The 17383-nt window shown below is 39.6% G+C and overlaps 1 protein-coding gene across 2 annotated transcripts in view; it reads right to left on the reverse strand.

Moving 5' to 3' along the window:
• Positions 1-17383, reverse strand: part of LOC149847210 (protein ORANGE, chloroplastic-like) — a 55551-nt gene that overhangs the window by 3608 nt on the left and 34560 nt on the right. For both annotated transcript variants that reach the window (XM_089996872.1, XM_089996871.1), the window contains exons 5-7: positions 1641-1717; positions 521-648; positions 6-142 (exon numbers count right to left, since the gene is read on the reverse strand). In XM_089996872.1, coding sequence (XP_089852998.1) covers positions 6-142; positions 521-648; positions 1641-1717 — 342 coding nt within the window. The remainder of the gene's footprint in view (positions 1-5; positions 143-520; positions 649-1640; positions 1718-17383) is intronic.

The raw sequence follows: 17383 nt of genomic DNA on the forward strand, positions 1-17383 counted from the left end.
TGTACCTTTCCAGCGCCAGAGCAATTTATACACCTTTGAGTTTTTTGGGCTGTTCGAGGGTAACTAGAACTGCTTGAAATAGAGATTGGTTCAATCATCAAAGGCACACCACTTCCAGAGCACCTTGCACATGCTAAGTATCCTGAAATTTGAAAACATATGAACTGATGATGACAAATCGAGCTACTCATATTATACATGAAGACATTAAAAAGGACATGAAAAGTTGCACGAGCCATATATTTGTCCAAAAAGTCATAGAAGTCTATATAAGTGAAAAGTTTTCAAAGCAATTATTTCCTTGAAGGTAACAAAGTCTTCACTAGCCTAAGATGCACAATGTTCTAAGAAGGGATCAGAGAGAAGAACATGGAACGGATTTAGAGAGCAACATAAAAGACCCAAAAAGCTGCATAACTTCAAACTGTCCCATACATATGAAAAATATAGGACAATACATAACAAATAGCATCAAGGATGACTAGATATCTTCTTTTGAGAACATAGCTCTTATACTAACCAGTTCCACGACAATATTTGCATTTTTTTTTCTCCTGTTGCTCAACATTGTTGATTTCAATCACCATAAGAGCAGAAATAACACCAACTGCCCCTCCTGAGAATGATGCTACAATAGGATCCACTTGACTGAACAACAATTGAAAGGCTTCAAGATTAGAAAATTGACTGTAAAACAATCATGCAGCACCATGAAACAGTGATGTGCCCTTGACTAGAGATGGGTTGCGCACCAATTAACACGGCTCACAAGGTCCGTACAAGCAAGGCCTTGGTAGGACCCGGTTTGAGAATTCTGTTGTTGCGCACAACAGGGAGGGTTTCTCTTAGCAAAAAGCTTTCACAGAGGTGCTCAGGATTCTTGGGAACCCCAAGTTGGCCGGTGCTTGGCTGGGAACTCGCCGGAATGGCCGGCTGAGTCTCTTCAAGACAGGTGGGTATGACTGGCTGAATAGTGCAACCAATAGCACCACACGATAGTGAGGAGGCTCTCGCGCACCAATGGCGAAGCTGCTGGGCTGGGCCTGCTACTCATGTCTTCCAGGGATCCTCACACACCCATTATGACGTGCACAGGGTCTGGTGTTGCCAGAGATGGCCGGAGAAGAAATCTGGGTCTGCTGGGTCCAGTGTGCTCAACAGACTTGGCAATTAGGCTCGACTGGGCAAGAACCTTATCACCACCATGATTGTGATGCTCTGTAACTCAGAGTTGCAGAGAGGTTGAAGAGAGAGAGAGAGAGAGAGAGAGAGAGAGAGAGAGAGAGACTCAAGTCGTTAATTCCAAAACAACCTCACATTGACTCTTTATACCCCCTAACTACCCATTTTCCATTACACCCTTATGAATGTAAAAAATTACAAATATACTAAACCAGCCTAACAACCCAAAACTACTTTGATGTGACACCTTGCCACCTCAGCCAACCAACTTGTCCAAGTTGGCTTCTCCCAACCGTTTAGCCCCTTGAGCTTAGCCAAGCTTCACATGGGCGAGCTCTAGGCATGTGTGCATCAACAGTGGCCGACTTTCACAAGGAACAGAGGGTACATGAATATGTGATATTTTTTATTCAACCACAGTATATAAATGAAATTCAAAGGTTTTCCTAGTCACAAACCTTAGTTGTAGAGGTAAATGCATGCTGCGTATGAAATCTTCATAGGATGTGCCACCCAATCCTAGTTTTAGCTCGAGCTGGACATTACCAAGTTTCATCAGGTATTAGTGATAAAGAAAATGATGAGTAGAGAAAGAGTATGACAGTCTTTCTTAATTCAGTGAGCTGTCTATAAAAACTACAAGCAGATAAAGTAAAACCTTCATCTTATATCATATGTCCAACTATTGGCACAAATTCGCATCACAAAATTTAGCTCGGTAGCAAGTACTATTGCCTTCTTGAGTATAAAAGTGCATGAATCATGTATGCATGTTCTGCTAATCACTATATAAAACCTAACAGATTATCTTATTATTCTATCCAAGATTGATAGTTCTACATGGCGTACAAGGATGTAATTCGAAAAAGAAAAACATTGGTTAATGGCATTTGCTTTATAGTCCTATTTTGTGCTGCATGAAAACACCAATAACTACTCAATTTTGCGTACTTTTTTGTTATGAGTGCTTTGTGTGTATGTAGATGATTTCCTTTGACACAATTTTTTCCCTAGAGCAAGAATTTGCCAATTGGTTGGATATAAGGATGAATATAAAGTAATATACTTTATATGATTTGGAAGTAAAATGAGTTTTTATATCTACAGACAGTTCATAGCAAGATGACAAGGGTGAAAAAGGTGTTACTACTACTAATACTCACCATAAGATGCAGCCAAGCAACTGTGATAGTGCTGGTCAGAAGCAGAATAAAGATAGATGCATTGACAAATTGAGGCAAGACCACTGAATTCGGCCTTCCAGAGTAATACAAAACATATTGATGCAACCATAAGGTTTACCAAGGCAGTAGATCAGTCATTTGATGGTACTGAACAACAACAGACAGAGCCATCTATGCAGGAAGATGGTACTTATGTTGCTTCCATACCCATGGAAACAACACATGCAGTTGCTGAAGTCTAATAGAATCAGACATCTACCGGAAAAACAAAAAAAGCTAGGATGCATTCCCACTAAATTTTATTGTTTTTGCTAAAGTTTTAGCTGAAGAAAAGGAGCTCAACCACTTTGGTGAAGACTGAAGAGTGTAAGCACTCGAGATGGTTTGATGGTATGAATGAAGAAATCGATGCACTTCATGAATGTGACACATGGAAAGTTGTTAATAGGCCATTGGATATGAATTTTGTCAGCTAAAGATGGGGTCTATAAAATCAAATATAGTATGACTGACAGAATGAAATGCTTTAAGGTAAGACAGGTATCAAAAAAGATCGAGTATAACCTAGACTTTGAGGAAACATACAATCTTGTAGGACACATGTGTACTATTTGGGTAGCGTTATCATTGTCAGCAAGCTTTGAGTGGGAGTTGCATCAATTAGATGTCAAAAATGCATTTTTTTCATAGTCAGCAAACTTTAACTGTAAAGGGGACATTTACAATTTAGTTTCAAGCTAAAGAAGATCATTTATGGGCTTAAGCAGGCCATCCAAGCATGGTTTGATAAATCTTAGTTATTCATTTTTTTTATGACAAAGAACCCACCAGGATCGAACCCTAATTGGGCCCGTCCATAGTGGTAAACCTCCGGTGAGTGGTGCCGATCAATGCTTGTGGTGGGTTTGATCCCAGCGGGAATCAAAGAGTTCTGCATGTTAAAATGTAAAACTGTACATATATGTATATATAATAATATTCTATTATTATATATATATATAAATACATTTTTAATTTCTTTCTTTTCTGTATTTTTTTTCCTTTATTTTTATTTTTTGTCTTTATGTCATCTAGTTCAGTTTGAACTAGAATGACTGTTGCTAGTCAAGTCCTGTCCAGACTTGACTAGCAATAGAGCTGTTGGACTGACACAGTCCAACAGCTCTTAATAGAGCTGTTGGACTGACACATTCCAACAGCTCTAAATAGAGATGTTGGACTGTGCCCAACAGCTCTATTGAGTCCTCTTTCAGCTGTGTATATAAAGGGGTGCAGCCCCTCTTGTATTTCACTCCAATGCTTCTTAAGCAATTGGTTTTTCATATCAATAAAGAATACATTTTTATTTTTATTTTGTTTCCAGTTATACCCTTTTTAAGGGTTATGCTTTAGTGTCATTCTTGACACTTGCTCTTGTTAATCAAAGCTCGTGTTTCGAAGATCCCCATTTCATTTCATGGTATCAGAGCCGCGGAAGTACTAAATCTTGAGGAAAAGCTGCCTCGGTTTCCGTGTCCGTTTGCAAAAGTGTTCGCCACTTGAAGAGAAGTGTTTTATCACTTCATTGGAGAAGATTTCACATCTTGTTGTATTGTTTTTTTTTTCTTTCTTTCTCATTTTCCTTCTTGTTTCTCTTCTATCCCTATTCTTTCTTTCCTTGTAATCGATGGATGACAATGATAAAGTCACCATCATGCCTATGAAACTAAGCGATACGAACTATGTAACATGGGCTTCAATCATGAAGCACCATATATGGGGAAAAGGCTTATGGGGGATTGTGGATGGTTCCGATTCGGAACCTAAGCTATCTCTTACTAAAAAGGAGGGAGATAAAGACGTCCTTCTATCGGAAGAAGAGAAAATCAAGGCTATTGCCTCATACGAGAAGAAATGGAAAGAATGGAGAATATCTCATGCGAAGATAATGTCATGGCTTATCAATAGCGTTGACATTAAAAAATGCTCAAGTCTTGCCAAATTTGATCATGCCGATAAGGCATGGGAATACCTTAAGAATATGTATTCCCTTAAAGATATTGCACACGTGTGCAACCTCCAAGAAAAAGTTCGAATGATGACACAAGGAGACAAAACTATTCGTGAATATTACAATGGGTTGTCCGAACTTTGGGAAGAACTTTCTCTTTTAGAACCAAAGTGGCATTGTGCCGAAGACATCGAGCTTCGTCAGAAACAACTCGATGTTGAACATTTTTACCAGTTTATCACTGGATTAAGGCCGGAATTTGAAACCACTAAATCGGCCCTACTTCACCGGGGAAAAATTCCTTCTATTGTTGAAACTATTGAAGAGTTAACAATGGAAGAAAATCGTCTCCGGAAAGGTTCTTTAAAAATTGAAGATGATTCCGTTTTAGCCGTGTCTAGACCAGGGAATCATGTTCGATCATATAGGTCTCCTCACTTTAACCGACAAAATGGTGACTATGATAAGAAGAAAGTTATTTGTCATCACTGTCATGAACCGGGACACTACAGGCCACAATGTCCCAAACTTAAGGAGCTGAGAGAAAAAAGAGCTGCAATTGCTGGATCGGAGCCTAAAGATCAGGATGCACCAGTTTCCCTGGCCCAACTAATGGAGATCCTTTAGCCTCTCATCAAAGGTGTCTCTTCCTCATCTGAAGCTTCAACCGGCGCAGCAGCCTCATCTTTTTCTGATTTAGGTAAAATTTCTTGGCTTCTTGACTCTGGTGCATCTTTTCATATGACCCCAAATAATCAAAGTCTATCCAAATGTGTTAAAAATAAAACAAGTGTGTCAAAGGTCTTTACTGCTGATGGGACTTCTCTTGAAATAGAAGGAATAGGAGATTTTGAAAAAATTTATAAAACAAAAAATTTTTTTATTCCAGAAATTAGACATGTTCCCAAATTAAATTTAAATCTTTTATCTGTATCTCAAATTTCTGATTATGGGTGTAATATTTCTTTTTCTTCTCATGGTTGTTGGGTACAGGATCGCCAGTCAGGCAAGCTGATTGGGGAAGGCCATAGAGAAGGAGGACTCTATTACATGGATTTTTTGGAAATACCGAAGAAAGCTTTTTGTTATAATATTCAAAAAATAGAGTTGGAACTGTGGCATAAGAGACTTGGTGACCCACATATAGCCAAAATCCAACATTTTCCAAATCTAGGAAAATTTTGTAACTCTGAATCATTTGATTGTAAAGATTGTATTCTCGGCAAAATGAAAAGATTACCATTTCAGAACAGAACCTTTTTCTCTTCAAGACCACTTGAATTAATACACTCGGATGTTTGGGGTCCTGCACCAGTAATTTCTAAAGAAGGATTTGTTTACTATGTTATTTTTGTCGATGATTTCTCCCGACATACGTGGATGTACTTTCTCAAACATAAGTCTGAAGTATTTTCATACTTTCAAACTTTTCATAATATGGTTAAAAACAAATTTCAAAATGATATTACTATTTTTCGCACAGATTCAGGGGGAGAGTTTTTATCCACAGATTTTCAAAATTATCTTAAATTGCATGGCATCACACATCAAAGATCTTGTCCTTATACACCTCAACAAAATGGACTGGCAGAACGAAAACATCGCCATATTATAGAAACCACTAGAACTTTATTAATAGCAAATCAAGTCCCTAAAGACTTTTGGGCAGAAGCTGCCTTAACTGCCACCTATCTCATTAATAGGATGCCATCTTCTTCGTTACAAAATATCACTCCCATTGAAAAACTTATGAACATTTCTCCAGACTACTCTAGATTAAGAATATTTGGGTGCAAATGTTTCATATTTACTGACAAAAATGATAAACTTTCCCCTCGTGCGATTCCCTGTGCCTTTTTAGGATATGCTGAAAACCAGAAAGGTTATAGATGTTTTGACTTCAAAAATAATAAACTATATGTGTCTAGAAATGTTTCCTTTCTTGAAAAGGAGAGCTTCTTTGATTTTAGAAAATTAAAAGACGTCACTGAGTACTCCTTTTTGCTAGATCTAACATCAACATCTGATGAATATGACCTTGATTGTAACTTTGATGATGATCCAAGAATTATTGATCTTAATGTTGAAAATGAAGAAGTTCATAGAGATACTAGTATTCAATATTCCAGGCGACAAGAGTCTAATACTCCATGTGCACTTGAGAAATATTCTAACATTCCAACCAGACAATCATCCCGGATCTCGAGGCCTCCAGAAAAGTTTGTATCATACGAGTCTTTCTCACCCACATATAGGGCAGTTATTGCATTAATTCACTCATATGAAGAACCATCCACATATTTTCAAGCAAAAAATGATATCAAATGGATAGAAGCCATGAAAGTTGAATTAGATGCACTTGAAAAGGCTTCTACATGGAATATTCAAGATCTTCCTCCAGGGAAGAAAACTATAGGATGTCGATGGGTTTATAAAATTAAAACCAAGAGTGATGGTACTCTTGAAAGATATAAAGCCCGTTTAGTAGCCAAAGGTTATGCCCAAGAATATGGGATTGATTATGAAGAAACCTTTGCTCCGGTGGCTCGTATGACTACTGTCCGAACCTTAATTGCCTTAGCTTCTATCAAAAAATGGTCTATTTTTCAAATGGATGTCAAAAATGCTTTTTTAAATGGAAAGCTAGTTGAAGAAGTATATATGGAACCCCCTCCTGGTCTAAGTATTCCTAAGGGTAAAGTCCTTCGCTTAGAAAAAGCTCTTTATGGACTTAAACAAGCACCAAAAGCTTGGTATGATAGGTTTAGTCGTGTTATGATTGATATTAGTTTTCAATTCTGTTTAACTGACACTGCTTTGTTTATTAAGAATTCTGATGCAGGGATCATTGTGCTTCTTCTCTATGTGGATGATATGATCATCACCGGAAGCGATAAACAGGGAGTTAAAACAATCAAAACACTTCTTAAATCTCATTTTGAAATGACTGATTTGGGCTTGTTGAGATATTTTTTAGGCATTGAAGTTGCTTATTCTCCTAGAGGATATTTATTATCTCAGACTAAATTTGTTTTTGATATTGTTTTCAGGTCTGGTATTACTGATGATAAGAAAGTTGACACTCCAGAAGTTGTTAATGTTAAAATGAAGATTGATGATGGAGAACTTCTTGCAGACCCTACTCCTTACAGACAGCTTGTCGGGGCACTTTCCTATCTATCCATTACCAGACCAGATATAGCACATGCTGTTCATACAGCAAGTCAATTTCAACATGCTCCTACTTCTGTTCATATGGGAGCAGTCATGCGTATTATCAGATACATCAAGTCCTCTCTTTCACGAGGACTTTTCTTATCTTCCTCCTCTTCTCTTGATTTAATTGCATATACTGATGCTGATTGGGGAGGTGATCCCAATAACAGACACTCAACCACTGGCTTTTGTGTCTTTTTAGGGGAATCATTAATCTCGTGGAGGTGTAAAAAGCAGCAGAAGGTATCTCTCTCATCCACCGAAGCTGAATACAGAGCCATGGCAACCACGACCATGGAAGTAGTTTGGCTCCGACGACTGCTTGCTGACATGGGAGTTGAAGCAACAAAGGCTTCACAAATGTGTTGTGACAACAAAAGTGCGATCTACATTGCCAGTAACAGAACATTCCACGAACGCACCAAACACATCGAAATGGATTGTCACTACGTCAGAGAGGAATATCTACACGGGATAATTGATATGCCATATGTCACTTCAGAATATCAGTTAGCAGACCTCTTTACAAAGCCTCTCGCTGCTCCCCGATTTCACTTTCTCTTAGATAAACTTTCGCTCATTGTACCGTAAGTTTGAGGGGGAGTGTTAAAATGTAAAACTGTACATATATGTATATATAATAATATTATATTATTATATATATATATAAATACATTTTTAATTTCTTTCTTTTCTGTATTTTTTTCCTTTATTTTTATTTTTTGTCTTTGTCATCTAGTTCAGTTTGAACTAGAATGACTGTTGCTAGTCAAGTCCTGTCCAGACTTGACTAGCAATAGAGTTGTTGGACTGACACAGTCCAACAGCTCTATTAAGAGCTGTTGGACTGACACATTCCAACAGCTCTAAATAGAGATGTTGGACTGTGCCCAACAGCTCTATTGAGTCCTCTTTCAGCTGTGTATATAAAGGGGTGCAGCCCCTCTTGTATTTCACTCCAATGCTTCTTAAGCAATTGGTTTTTCATATCAATAAAGAATACATTTTTATTTTTATTTTGTTTCCAGTTATACCCTTTTTAAGGGTTATGCTTTAGTGTCATTCTTGACACTTGCTCTTGTTAATCAAAGCTCGTGTTTCGAAGATCCCCATTTCATTTCACTGCATTCACTTGATGCCCATGTTAGAAAATATGTAATTTTCCTAAGTATACTCTTGTATAGTTATGGGTATCATGTATTATATTTATTGTTTTCTCTTTGTTTTGTATTCTAAGTATACTAAATGTATACCTATTGCTTGCATTTTGCTCTTAGTCAAGGACTCAAAGGTATACATTAAGTATACCTATTTAGTTAGGATAAGTATATTTATTGTGTACTTGTAGGAAAGGTTAGGGTTATTTTCTACCTTTTTATTTTCTGTATTTTTTATTTTATTTGTAATATGGACCAACTAGCTGTTGGGTCAAACCGTCAAACTAGTCATTAGGCTAGTCTAACGGCTACTCAAACTAGTCATTAGACTATCCTAATGGCTAATATGTAGCTGTTTGTGTATACATACGAGGCTTATGCCTCATTGTGCTGCTTGAGAGAGGATGAGCGTACACAGGATGTGTGCTCGAGTGTTGTAGTGAGGTTACTTCGTAATTTTTATAATCTTTTATCATTAATAAAATTATTATTTATTTTATGTATTGGTGTTCTTGTGCATGTATGAATGTCACCATTTACTCTTGGCCAAATGTATTATGTTTATGCTTTAGTCCCTTTTTATTTTTCATTTGGTCGTGTTCTGTGTCGTTTCATGACATGGTATCAGAGCGAGGAAAGATCACCTTCGTGTTTGTGGCAATGAACCCAGAGACCTCTTGGATGAGTATGTGCTTCTTAAAGCGTCTTTGATCGAGGTATGTATCTCATAGCTATTTGAAGATATTTTTCCATTTTTTTTAATTGTGCTTTACGCATTATGTGTAAGAGAGAGTTTAGAATTTTTTTTTTATAAAAATCCTGTCTTTTTGCCCTTGGTTTGATCAGCTCAAGTGTATAAGCTTGATGTCATTTGTATCCTTTTATAAATGTCCACTTGTTGCTTACTTTGATTTCATAATTTTGAATCATTCTTTTTTTGTGGATTTTTGTAATGAAATATGCAGAAAAACAAAACAAGAGCCTGAAAAGGCTTAAACTAACATAAACACAAAGTACACATGCACAAATCCACCAAGGGACAATACAAGGTACCAACATAGGCAATAAAAACAGCCACTAAGGGCAATAACAAGCATTAAGGCACAAAAGCAAGATTAAAATTAAATAATATTTTATTCATAATATACCCATAAAATGAATTAGAATGCTTTAGAAGAGCATTAGAGAACAAGAGGGGATTCACCCCTATTTATACACAAGAGGTAGTCTCAAATAGGGATGCACAACAAGTCGAGCTAGCTTGGGCGTGGCTCGATAAAACTCGACTCGAGCACTTTATATAATATAAAATATATAATATATAATAATTATATAAAATTACAAATATTTCCCACCGCCCCGCCAGCTTCGGGCACGCCTCCTTGCCTTCAGCCCCCCATCCCACCTCGATCGGCTGTCTTCTTTACAAGGGCCTCTCTCTCCTATCTCCAGCCTTTCCCTCTCTCTCTCTCCCAAAGAGGAACATGGCCGCTTCTCCACCACCAACTGCCCATTCCTCCACTTCAAAATCATAAAACCCACCTTGGTTCCCCACCATTGAGTTCCTCTCCAAGTACCCAACTCTCCATGTCCTCACCTCATGCACCACCATGAAACACCTCAACGAAATTCACTCTCACACCATCACCACGGGCCTCATCCATGACAATTTTGCCGCTTCTCGCCTCCTTTCCTTCTACGCCTTTTCGTCGTCAAAGGACCTCTCCTACGCTCATCGCCTCTTCTGTCAAATTCGCAGGCCCGACATCTTGATCTGAAACATGCTCATCCACTTTGAAACCCCCGAAGAAGCCCTCATCTTCTTCATCCGGATGCTCGAAGAATTCATTCTTCTGGATGTCCACACCATTCCTTTGGTTCTCAAGGCTTGCGCTGAAATCGGTGCACTATTTGAAGGTCAGTTGGTTTATGCTATGGTTGTCAAGAACCAAATGTTTTCTCGAGCTCCTTCGGTTTTGAATTTTTTGGTCCATATGTATGCAGAATGCGGGCACTACGCAGCCGAGAAACTCATCGAGGCTCAGTGCCTTGCCGGATTCCTCTCTCTCTCTCTCTCTCTCTCTCTCTCTCTCTCTCTCTCTCTCTCTCTCTCTCTCTCTCTGTTGATCCCGAACCGAGCTTGGGCCTAACCCGGCTCAACACGAGCCGAGCCTGAACACCAGTTTACCTGGGCGAGCCGAGCTTAAACATGCCAAGCTCGGCTCATGTACATCTCTAGTCTCAAATAAAGTTGTAGGACTATTCCAACAACTCTATTGACTAATCAACTCTATGTTAACTAGTAAAAAAAGAACCCAATAACTCTACTTGGTCTTTGACCAAATAGTCCCTATAAAAATAGAAAAAGACAAAAAGAACAAAATAAAGTAAAAGTACTAATGTGCCCCTAATGGACATAGCCTATTACAAGGATTGAAATGACCAAAATACCCCGAATGGTATTTACCTATTACATCATTATACATATATATATATACAAGGTACAATCATGGTTGTTACCAAGCGGCCTTCGTACTTTTTTACTGTTGTGCTACACATTCTTTTATTTCTGTAAAATTTGTTGAGCAATTGAATATACCTATAAAATAATTGAATAATGCCCTAGACGTGTACAACCCGATTGAGAAAAACACGGTTTGTGCTACCTACGTACCGGATTTGGACGTAGTTGTGGTGGACCAACACTTGTCAGCATGCGCCATCCTGCTGGACATGACGGAATTTGACGTCATCCTAGGCATGGATTGGCTGCACAAATATCACGCCAAGGTCCTTGGCCGAGATGGCAAAATTGTTTTCTCTCCATCAAGTCTTCCAAAGGTGGAGTTCAGGGTTCCCAAAACTATATGTGCGAGTCAAATGATTTCATCGCTGAAGGCGCAGAACTACTTGCGCAAAGGATGCACCGCCTTCATGGTCAGTGTCATCCAATCTAATCCGTCACCTACTCCCATCAGCGAGAGTTGGACATGGTCCGCGATTTTCCAGGTGTGTTTACACAGGAGCTGTTAGGACTTCCCCACCTCGCGAGGTAGAATTCAACATCGAATTGCTACCGGGCACTACGCCAATTTCCAAAGCATCGTACTGGATGGTGCATGCCGAGCTCGAGAAGCTCAAAAAGCAATTACATGAGTTGTTGGATCAAGGATTCATTCGCCCTAGTGTTTCACCTTGGGGAGCTCCTGTATTGTTTGTGAAGAAGAAAGACGGATCCTTTGAGGTTGTACATCGACTATCGAATGCTCAACCAGACTACAATAAAGAACAAGTACTCGTTGTCGCGCATCGAGGATCTATTCAACCCATTGCAGAAGACCAAAATTTTCTCGAAGATCGACCTGAGATCTAGGTAACATCAACTCAGAATTAAAGGAGGTGATATCTCCAAGACAACCTTTCGGACCAGATATGGACATTACGAGTTTATCGTCATGTCCTTCGGACTTACCAACGCCTCGCAACTTTCATGGACCGGATGAATAGGGTGTTCAAGCCCTTTTTGGATTCCTTCATGATCGTGTTCATCGATGACATCCTGGTATATTCAGAAAGTCAGGAGTAGCATTATGAGCACTTGAGCATTATTTTGGAGACATTACGAAATGAATGCTTGTTCGCCAAGTTTTCCAAGTGCAAGTTTTGGCTCGAGAAAATCATGTTTCTGGGACACATTATTTCCATGGATAGAGTGTTTGTGGACTCTACGAAGATCAAGGTCGTGCTGAATTGACAGTAACCAAGGAATGTGCGTGACATCAGGAGTTTCCTAGAATTAGTTGAATATTACCGAATGTTTATCTAAGACTTTTCTAAGATCGCTCTACCTATGATAAAGTTGTGAAGAAAGAGGCCAAATTTGCGTGGGATGATAAATGTGAAGCCAGCTTCCAGAGGAAGAATGAATGACTTACCACTGCTTCTATTTTGGCCTTGCCTTCGGGCCAAGGCGGGTTTGTGATCTACACTGATGCCTCTGGGTCAAGCTTAGGTGGTGTGTTGATGCAAAACGAAAATGTGATCGCTTACGCCTTGCGCCAACTCAAGATTCATGAGAAGAACTATCTGACTCATGACTTGGAATTGGTTGCAGTGGTCTTCGTCTTGAAAATCTGGTGACTCTACTTGTATGGAGAGCGGTTTGAGGCCTTCACAAACCATAAGAGCCTCAACTACCTATTCTCTCAGAAGAAACTGAACATGCGACAACGGCATTGGCGAGAATACCTTAAGGATTATGACTTCACCCTCTCCTACCACCCAGAGAAGGCAAACGTAGTGGTTGACGCCCTCAGCCGCAAGACGTCTGGAGTTTTGGTTAGCTTATTATCCGCGGGATGGAAGTTGATTGAAGATCTGGTTTCCTGAAAATCGTTTGCCTCTTTGTCAGGTTCGATCAGTTTGTCGAACCTAGCAGTTCGACCAGAGCTGCTCGCTCGGATTGTTGTCAGGCAAATGGTGGATTCGCGCTACGAAAAGCTAAAGGCTCAAGCGCAGCAGGTCGGTACTCCCTTCCGTCTTAAGGAGGACAAAAGCATATGGTTGAAAGAGCATCTCTGGGTCCCTAATGAGCCTATTTTGAGAGATGAGATTTTGACAGAAGCTCATAAGTCTAGATACACCATCCATCCGGGTGGCACGAAGATGTTCAAAGACCTACAACACAGATATTGGTAGAACAGAATAAAGCGAGACGTGTCTGAATACGTCTCGAAGTGCTTGACCAGTCAATAGATGAACATCGAGGATCAGAGGCCCGGCGGAGTGATGCAGCAGATGGAAATCCCATAATGGAAGTATGAGGACATCACTATAGACTTCATTGTTGGTTTGTCGAGGACATGAAGAAAGCACGATACGATTTGGGTGATCGTAGATAGACTCACCAAATCAACTCATTTCCTGCATATTCGTCTCAGTCACTGGACAGATTGGCAGGCCTTTATGTCCGAGAGATCGTGAGACTGCACGATGTTCCAATCTCTATCATTTTCGATCACGATCTGCGGTTCACTTCGAGGTTTTGGGGGCAGCTTCAGCTAGCCATGGGCAAAAAGTTGAAATTCAGCATTGCATTTCAACTTCAAACTGACGGGCAGTCTGAACATACGATCCAGACTTTAGAAGACAAGCTTCGAGCTTGCATGATGGACTGGAAGGGAGAATGGGATTCTCATCTGAGTCTGGCAGAATTCGCATATAACAACAGTTATCACGCTAGCATCGAGATGGCCCCTTATGAGGCATTATACGGGAAGCCTTGCCGATCACCTGTCTACTGAGATGAGATCGGCAAACGAAAGCTAGATTCACTGATAGTGCTTCAGCACTACACTCAGCAAGTACAAATGATTCAAGAGTGACTCTGTACTGCTCAAAGTCGGCAAAAGAGTTACGCGGATCACCGTCGTCGAGAACTCACATTCTCGACAAGAGATATGGTTTTTGTCAAGGTATCTTCGATGAAGAGCGTATTTCGATTCGAGAAAAAGGGAAAGTTGAGTCTCAGATTTGTTATATTATTCAAGATCTTAGACCGAATCGGTGAGGCAGCTTACCATGTGGCACTGCCTCCTCAGTACACTCAGATCCACAACGTTTTCCACGTGTCCATGCTGAGGAAGTGTAAGTTTTTCCTGTTGAACCTGTTTTGTGAGAAGAGAAAGAAAGAGAAGACCAGAGGCTACGGCTGTCACGATTTCAATGATCTGAAATAGTGACCTAAAGGTTGTATTAATATGTTGAGGCTACAGTATGGGTTCGGGTCTGGTACAATATCCAGATCCGGAATGAAATAAAATCATACAAGGTTGTACATAAAGGCTATACATAAAAGAATCCGGGTCTGGTATAATATCCAAACCCTAAACACACTTTTTCACCCCCCCTCAAGTTGATCATGGTTCTGAACCATGAACAACTTGCCTTTAAGAATCCAAAAGTGATCTTTAGTCAAGCCCTTGGTAAAAATGTCTGAATTTAGGCTCGATTTCTTTTTCTTCAACCTTTTGTCTCACAAAATGTTGATCGATCTCAATATGCTTAGCGCGACTGTGATGTACAGGATTGAATGACATATTGAGGGCACTTTGATTGTCACACAACAAGGTAGACGAAGAGATCGTTTCTCCCAATTCTGTTAGTAAATGCCTGACCCATGTGACTTCGGCAGTAGCGGCAGCCATGTATCTATACTCAGCTTCAATGTTTGATCTAGCAACAACCTTTTGTTTCCAACTACTCCAAGAAACTAGGTTTCTCCCAATAAAAACACAATATCCTGACGTAGACCTTCGCTCATCAAGATCTCCTGCCCAGTCTGCATCACAATCTACAGTAAGTTCACGCACATTTTTGTCAGACGACTGTGGAGAATATATCAACCCATCTCCAATGGTCCCTTTCAGATATCTAAGTATCCTCTTAACCGCCTCCATATGTCCAGTACATGGTACATGCATAAACTGAGACACTTGATTGACGGAATAAACAATATCAAGTCGAGTAAATGTGAGATTCTGCAACATTCCTATTAGACTGCGGTACCTGGTGGGGTCCTCATATAGATCTCCATCATAAGTACTTAATTTTTGGTGGAGTACACTTGGAGTTGCTAAAGGTTTGCAGTCTTTCATACCTACCTTGCAAGCCATGAGCCTAGCTATCGACTTCTACGCCAAGAAAATAGCGCAAGGCTCCAAGATCTTTCATTTTGAACCTCTGACCTAATAAGTTTTTCACTTCTTTGATGTGATCTTCAGAGTTTCCTGTGATAACTATATCATCAACATAAATTAACAATAGAGTGATCACATTCTGACTTCTAAAAATGAATAATGAGTGATCCAGTAGAGAGCGTGAGAATCTATGCTTCTGAATCTCCAGGGAGAAGCTGTCAAACCAAGAGCGAGAGGCTTGTTTTAGGCCATAGATAGCTCTTTTTAGCCTGCACACATGCGTTTTACAGTTTTGCTCTTGATATCCAGGGGGTTGTTCCATGTAGACTTCCTCCTTCAAATCCCCATGCAAAAATGCATTCTTTGCATCAAGTTGACTCAGCTTCTATCCATGCTCAACAGTCAAGGAAAGAATAATATGAATCGTTCTCATTCTCACCACTGGACTGAATGTCTCATCATAGTCTTGCCCCGCTTCTTGAGTGAATCCTTTTGCAACCAGTCTTGCCTTATATCGTTCAACGGTTCCATCTGGTTTATACTTTATTTTGTAGACCCATTTACATCCAACAACATTTTTGTCAAGTGGTCTGAAAACGATTTCCCAGGTTCCACATTCATGTAAGGCTTGCATTTCCTCGTTCATGGCTTCTATCCATTTAGTAGAAGTGACTGCCTGATAGTACATGATAGGTTCATCTTCCTTATTCAGAGTAGTTAAGAAGAGCTGAAAGTCCAAGGAGAAATTGTTATAGCTGACCCACCTATCAATAGGATGTCGTATGCGATTGGATCTTCTGACCTCAAGAGTATGAGAGGAAGTAAGTGTAGTTGTTGAGGTGTGACTTGAAAGATCTGGCGTTGGCATTCTCTGTCTAGTATAGCAAATGCCCTTGTATCTGCCTGGTACAGATGGTACTTCTTCCCCATTCTGTGATCCCGATGTGCCATTAGTCTCAGACATTTCTTTTTCTTCCTGTTGTTCACAATCTGGAGAGCAGGCTGCATTAGAACTAGCAAAAAGTTTTGAATTCAGCCAAGGATAATAAACTTCGGTGATGGTAGAGGACATATCCGTTGTGCCAGCTTTGTGATCAAAATTGTGTTCATCAAAGATGATATTTCTTGATATTTTGATATGTTTGTTGACGGGATCGTAACACCTATATCCTTTGTAGTCGTCGGCATATCCCACAAATCTACACTTCTGAGCCTTGTCCTGAAACATGTTTCTTAGGGACCGATCAATATGCATGTAACAAACACATCCGAAGGCACGCAAATCACGATAACTAGGATGAGCTCCAAAAAGACAATAATAAGGAGACTTATTTTCCAGAACAACCATAGTCAGTCTATTTATCACATGTACGGCATAATGAAAAGCTTTTGTCCACAGATTGATGGAGAGGTTACTGCCATGGAGCATGCTCATGGCACTTTCAACGATGTGCCTATGTTAATGTGCCTATGTTTTCGCTCAGCAATCCCATTCTGTTAAGGGGTGTGTGGACAGGACAACCTTCTTCCTATCTCATTATTTTGAAGAAGAGAAATAAAGTCACTAGATGAGAACTCCCCACCTCCATCACATTGGAAAAATTGGATGGACTTAGAGAATTGATTTTTTACTAAGGAAAGAAAATTTTGAAACAAAAATAAAACTTCCGACTTATTTTTCATGAAATAAATCCAGGTGTATCGGGAATAACTATCAACAAAGATTAGGTAGTATCTGCTTTCAAATCCAGAGGCAGCTGAGGCGGGTCCCCATACATCAGAACATAATATCTCAAAAGGTTTTGAAGCTCTCTTATTAATGGAATGGAAAGGCAATACATGGTTTTTGCATAAAAGACAACTGGAACACTTCTGACTTTTCTCATCCCCATTGAGACTTTTTTTTGGAATGAGATTATTAGAAACAAGTTTCTCAATAAAATGACTCCCACAATG

The sequence above is a fragment of the Nuphar pumila genome, chromosome 2 (genome assembly GCF_984573655.1).
Source record: "Nuphar pumila chromosome 2, dmNupPumi1.hap1.1, whole genome shotgun sequence".
In the NCBI taxonomy this organism is placed as follows: Eukaryota; Viridiplantae; Streptophyta; class Magnoliopsida; order Nymphaeales; family Nymphaeaceae; genus Nuphar; species Nuphar pumila.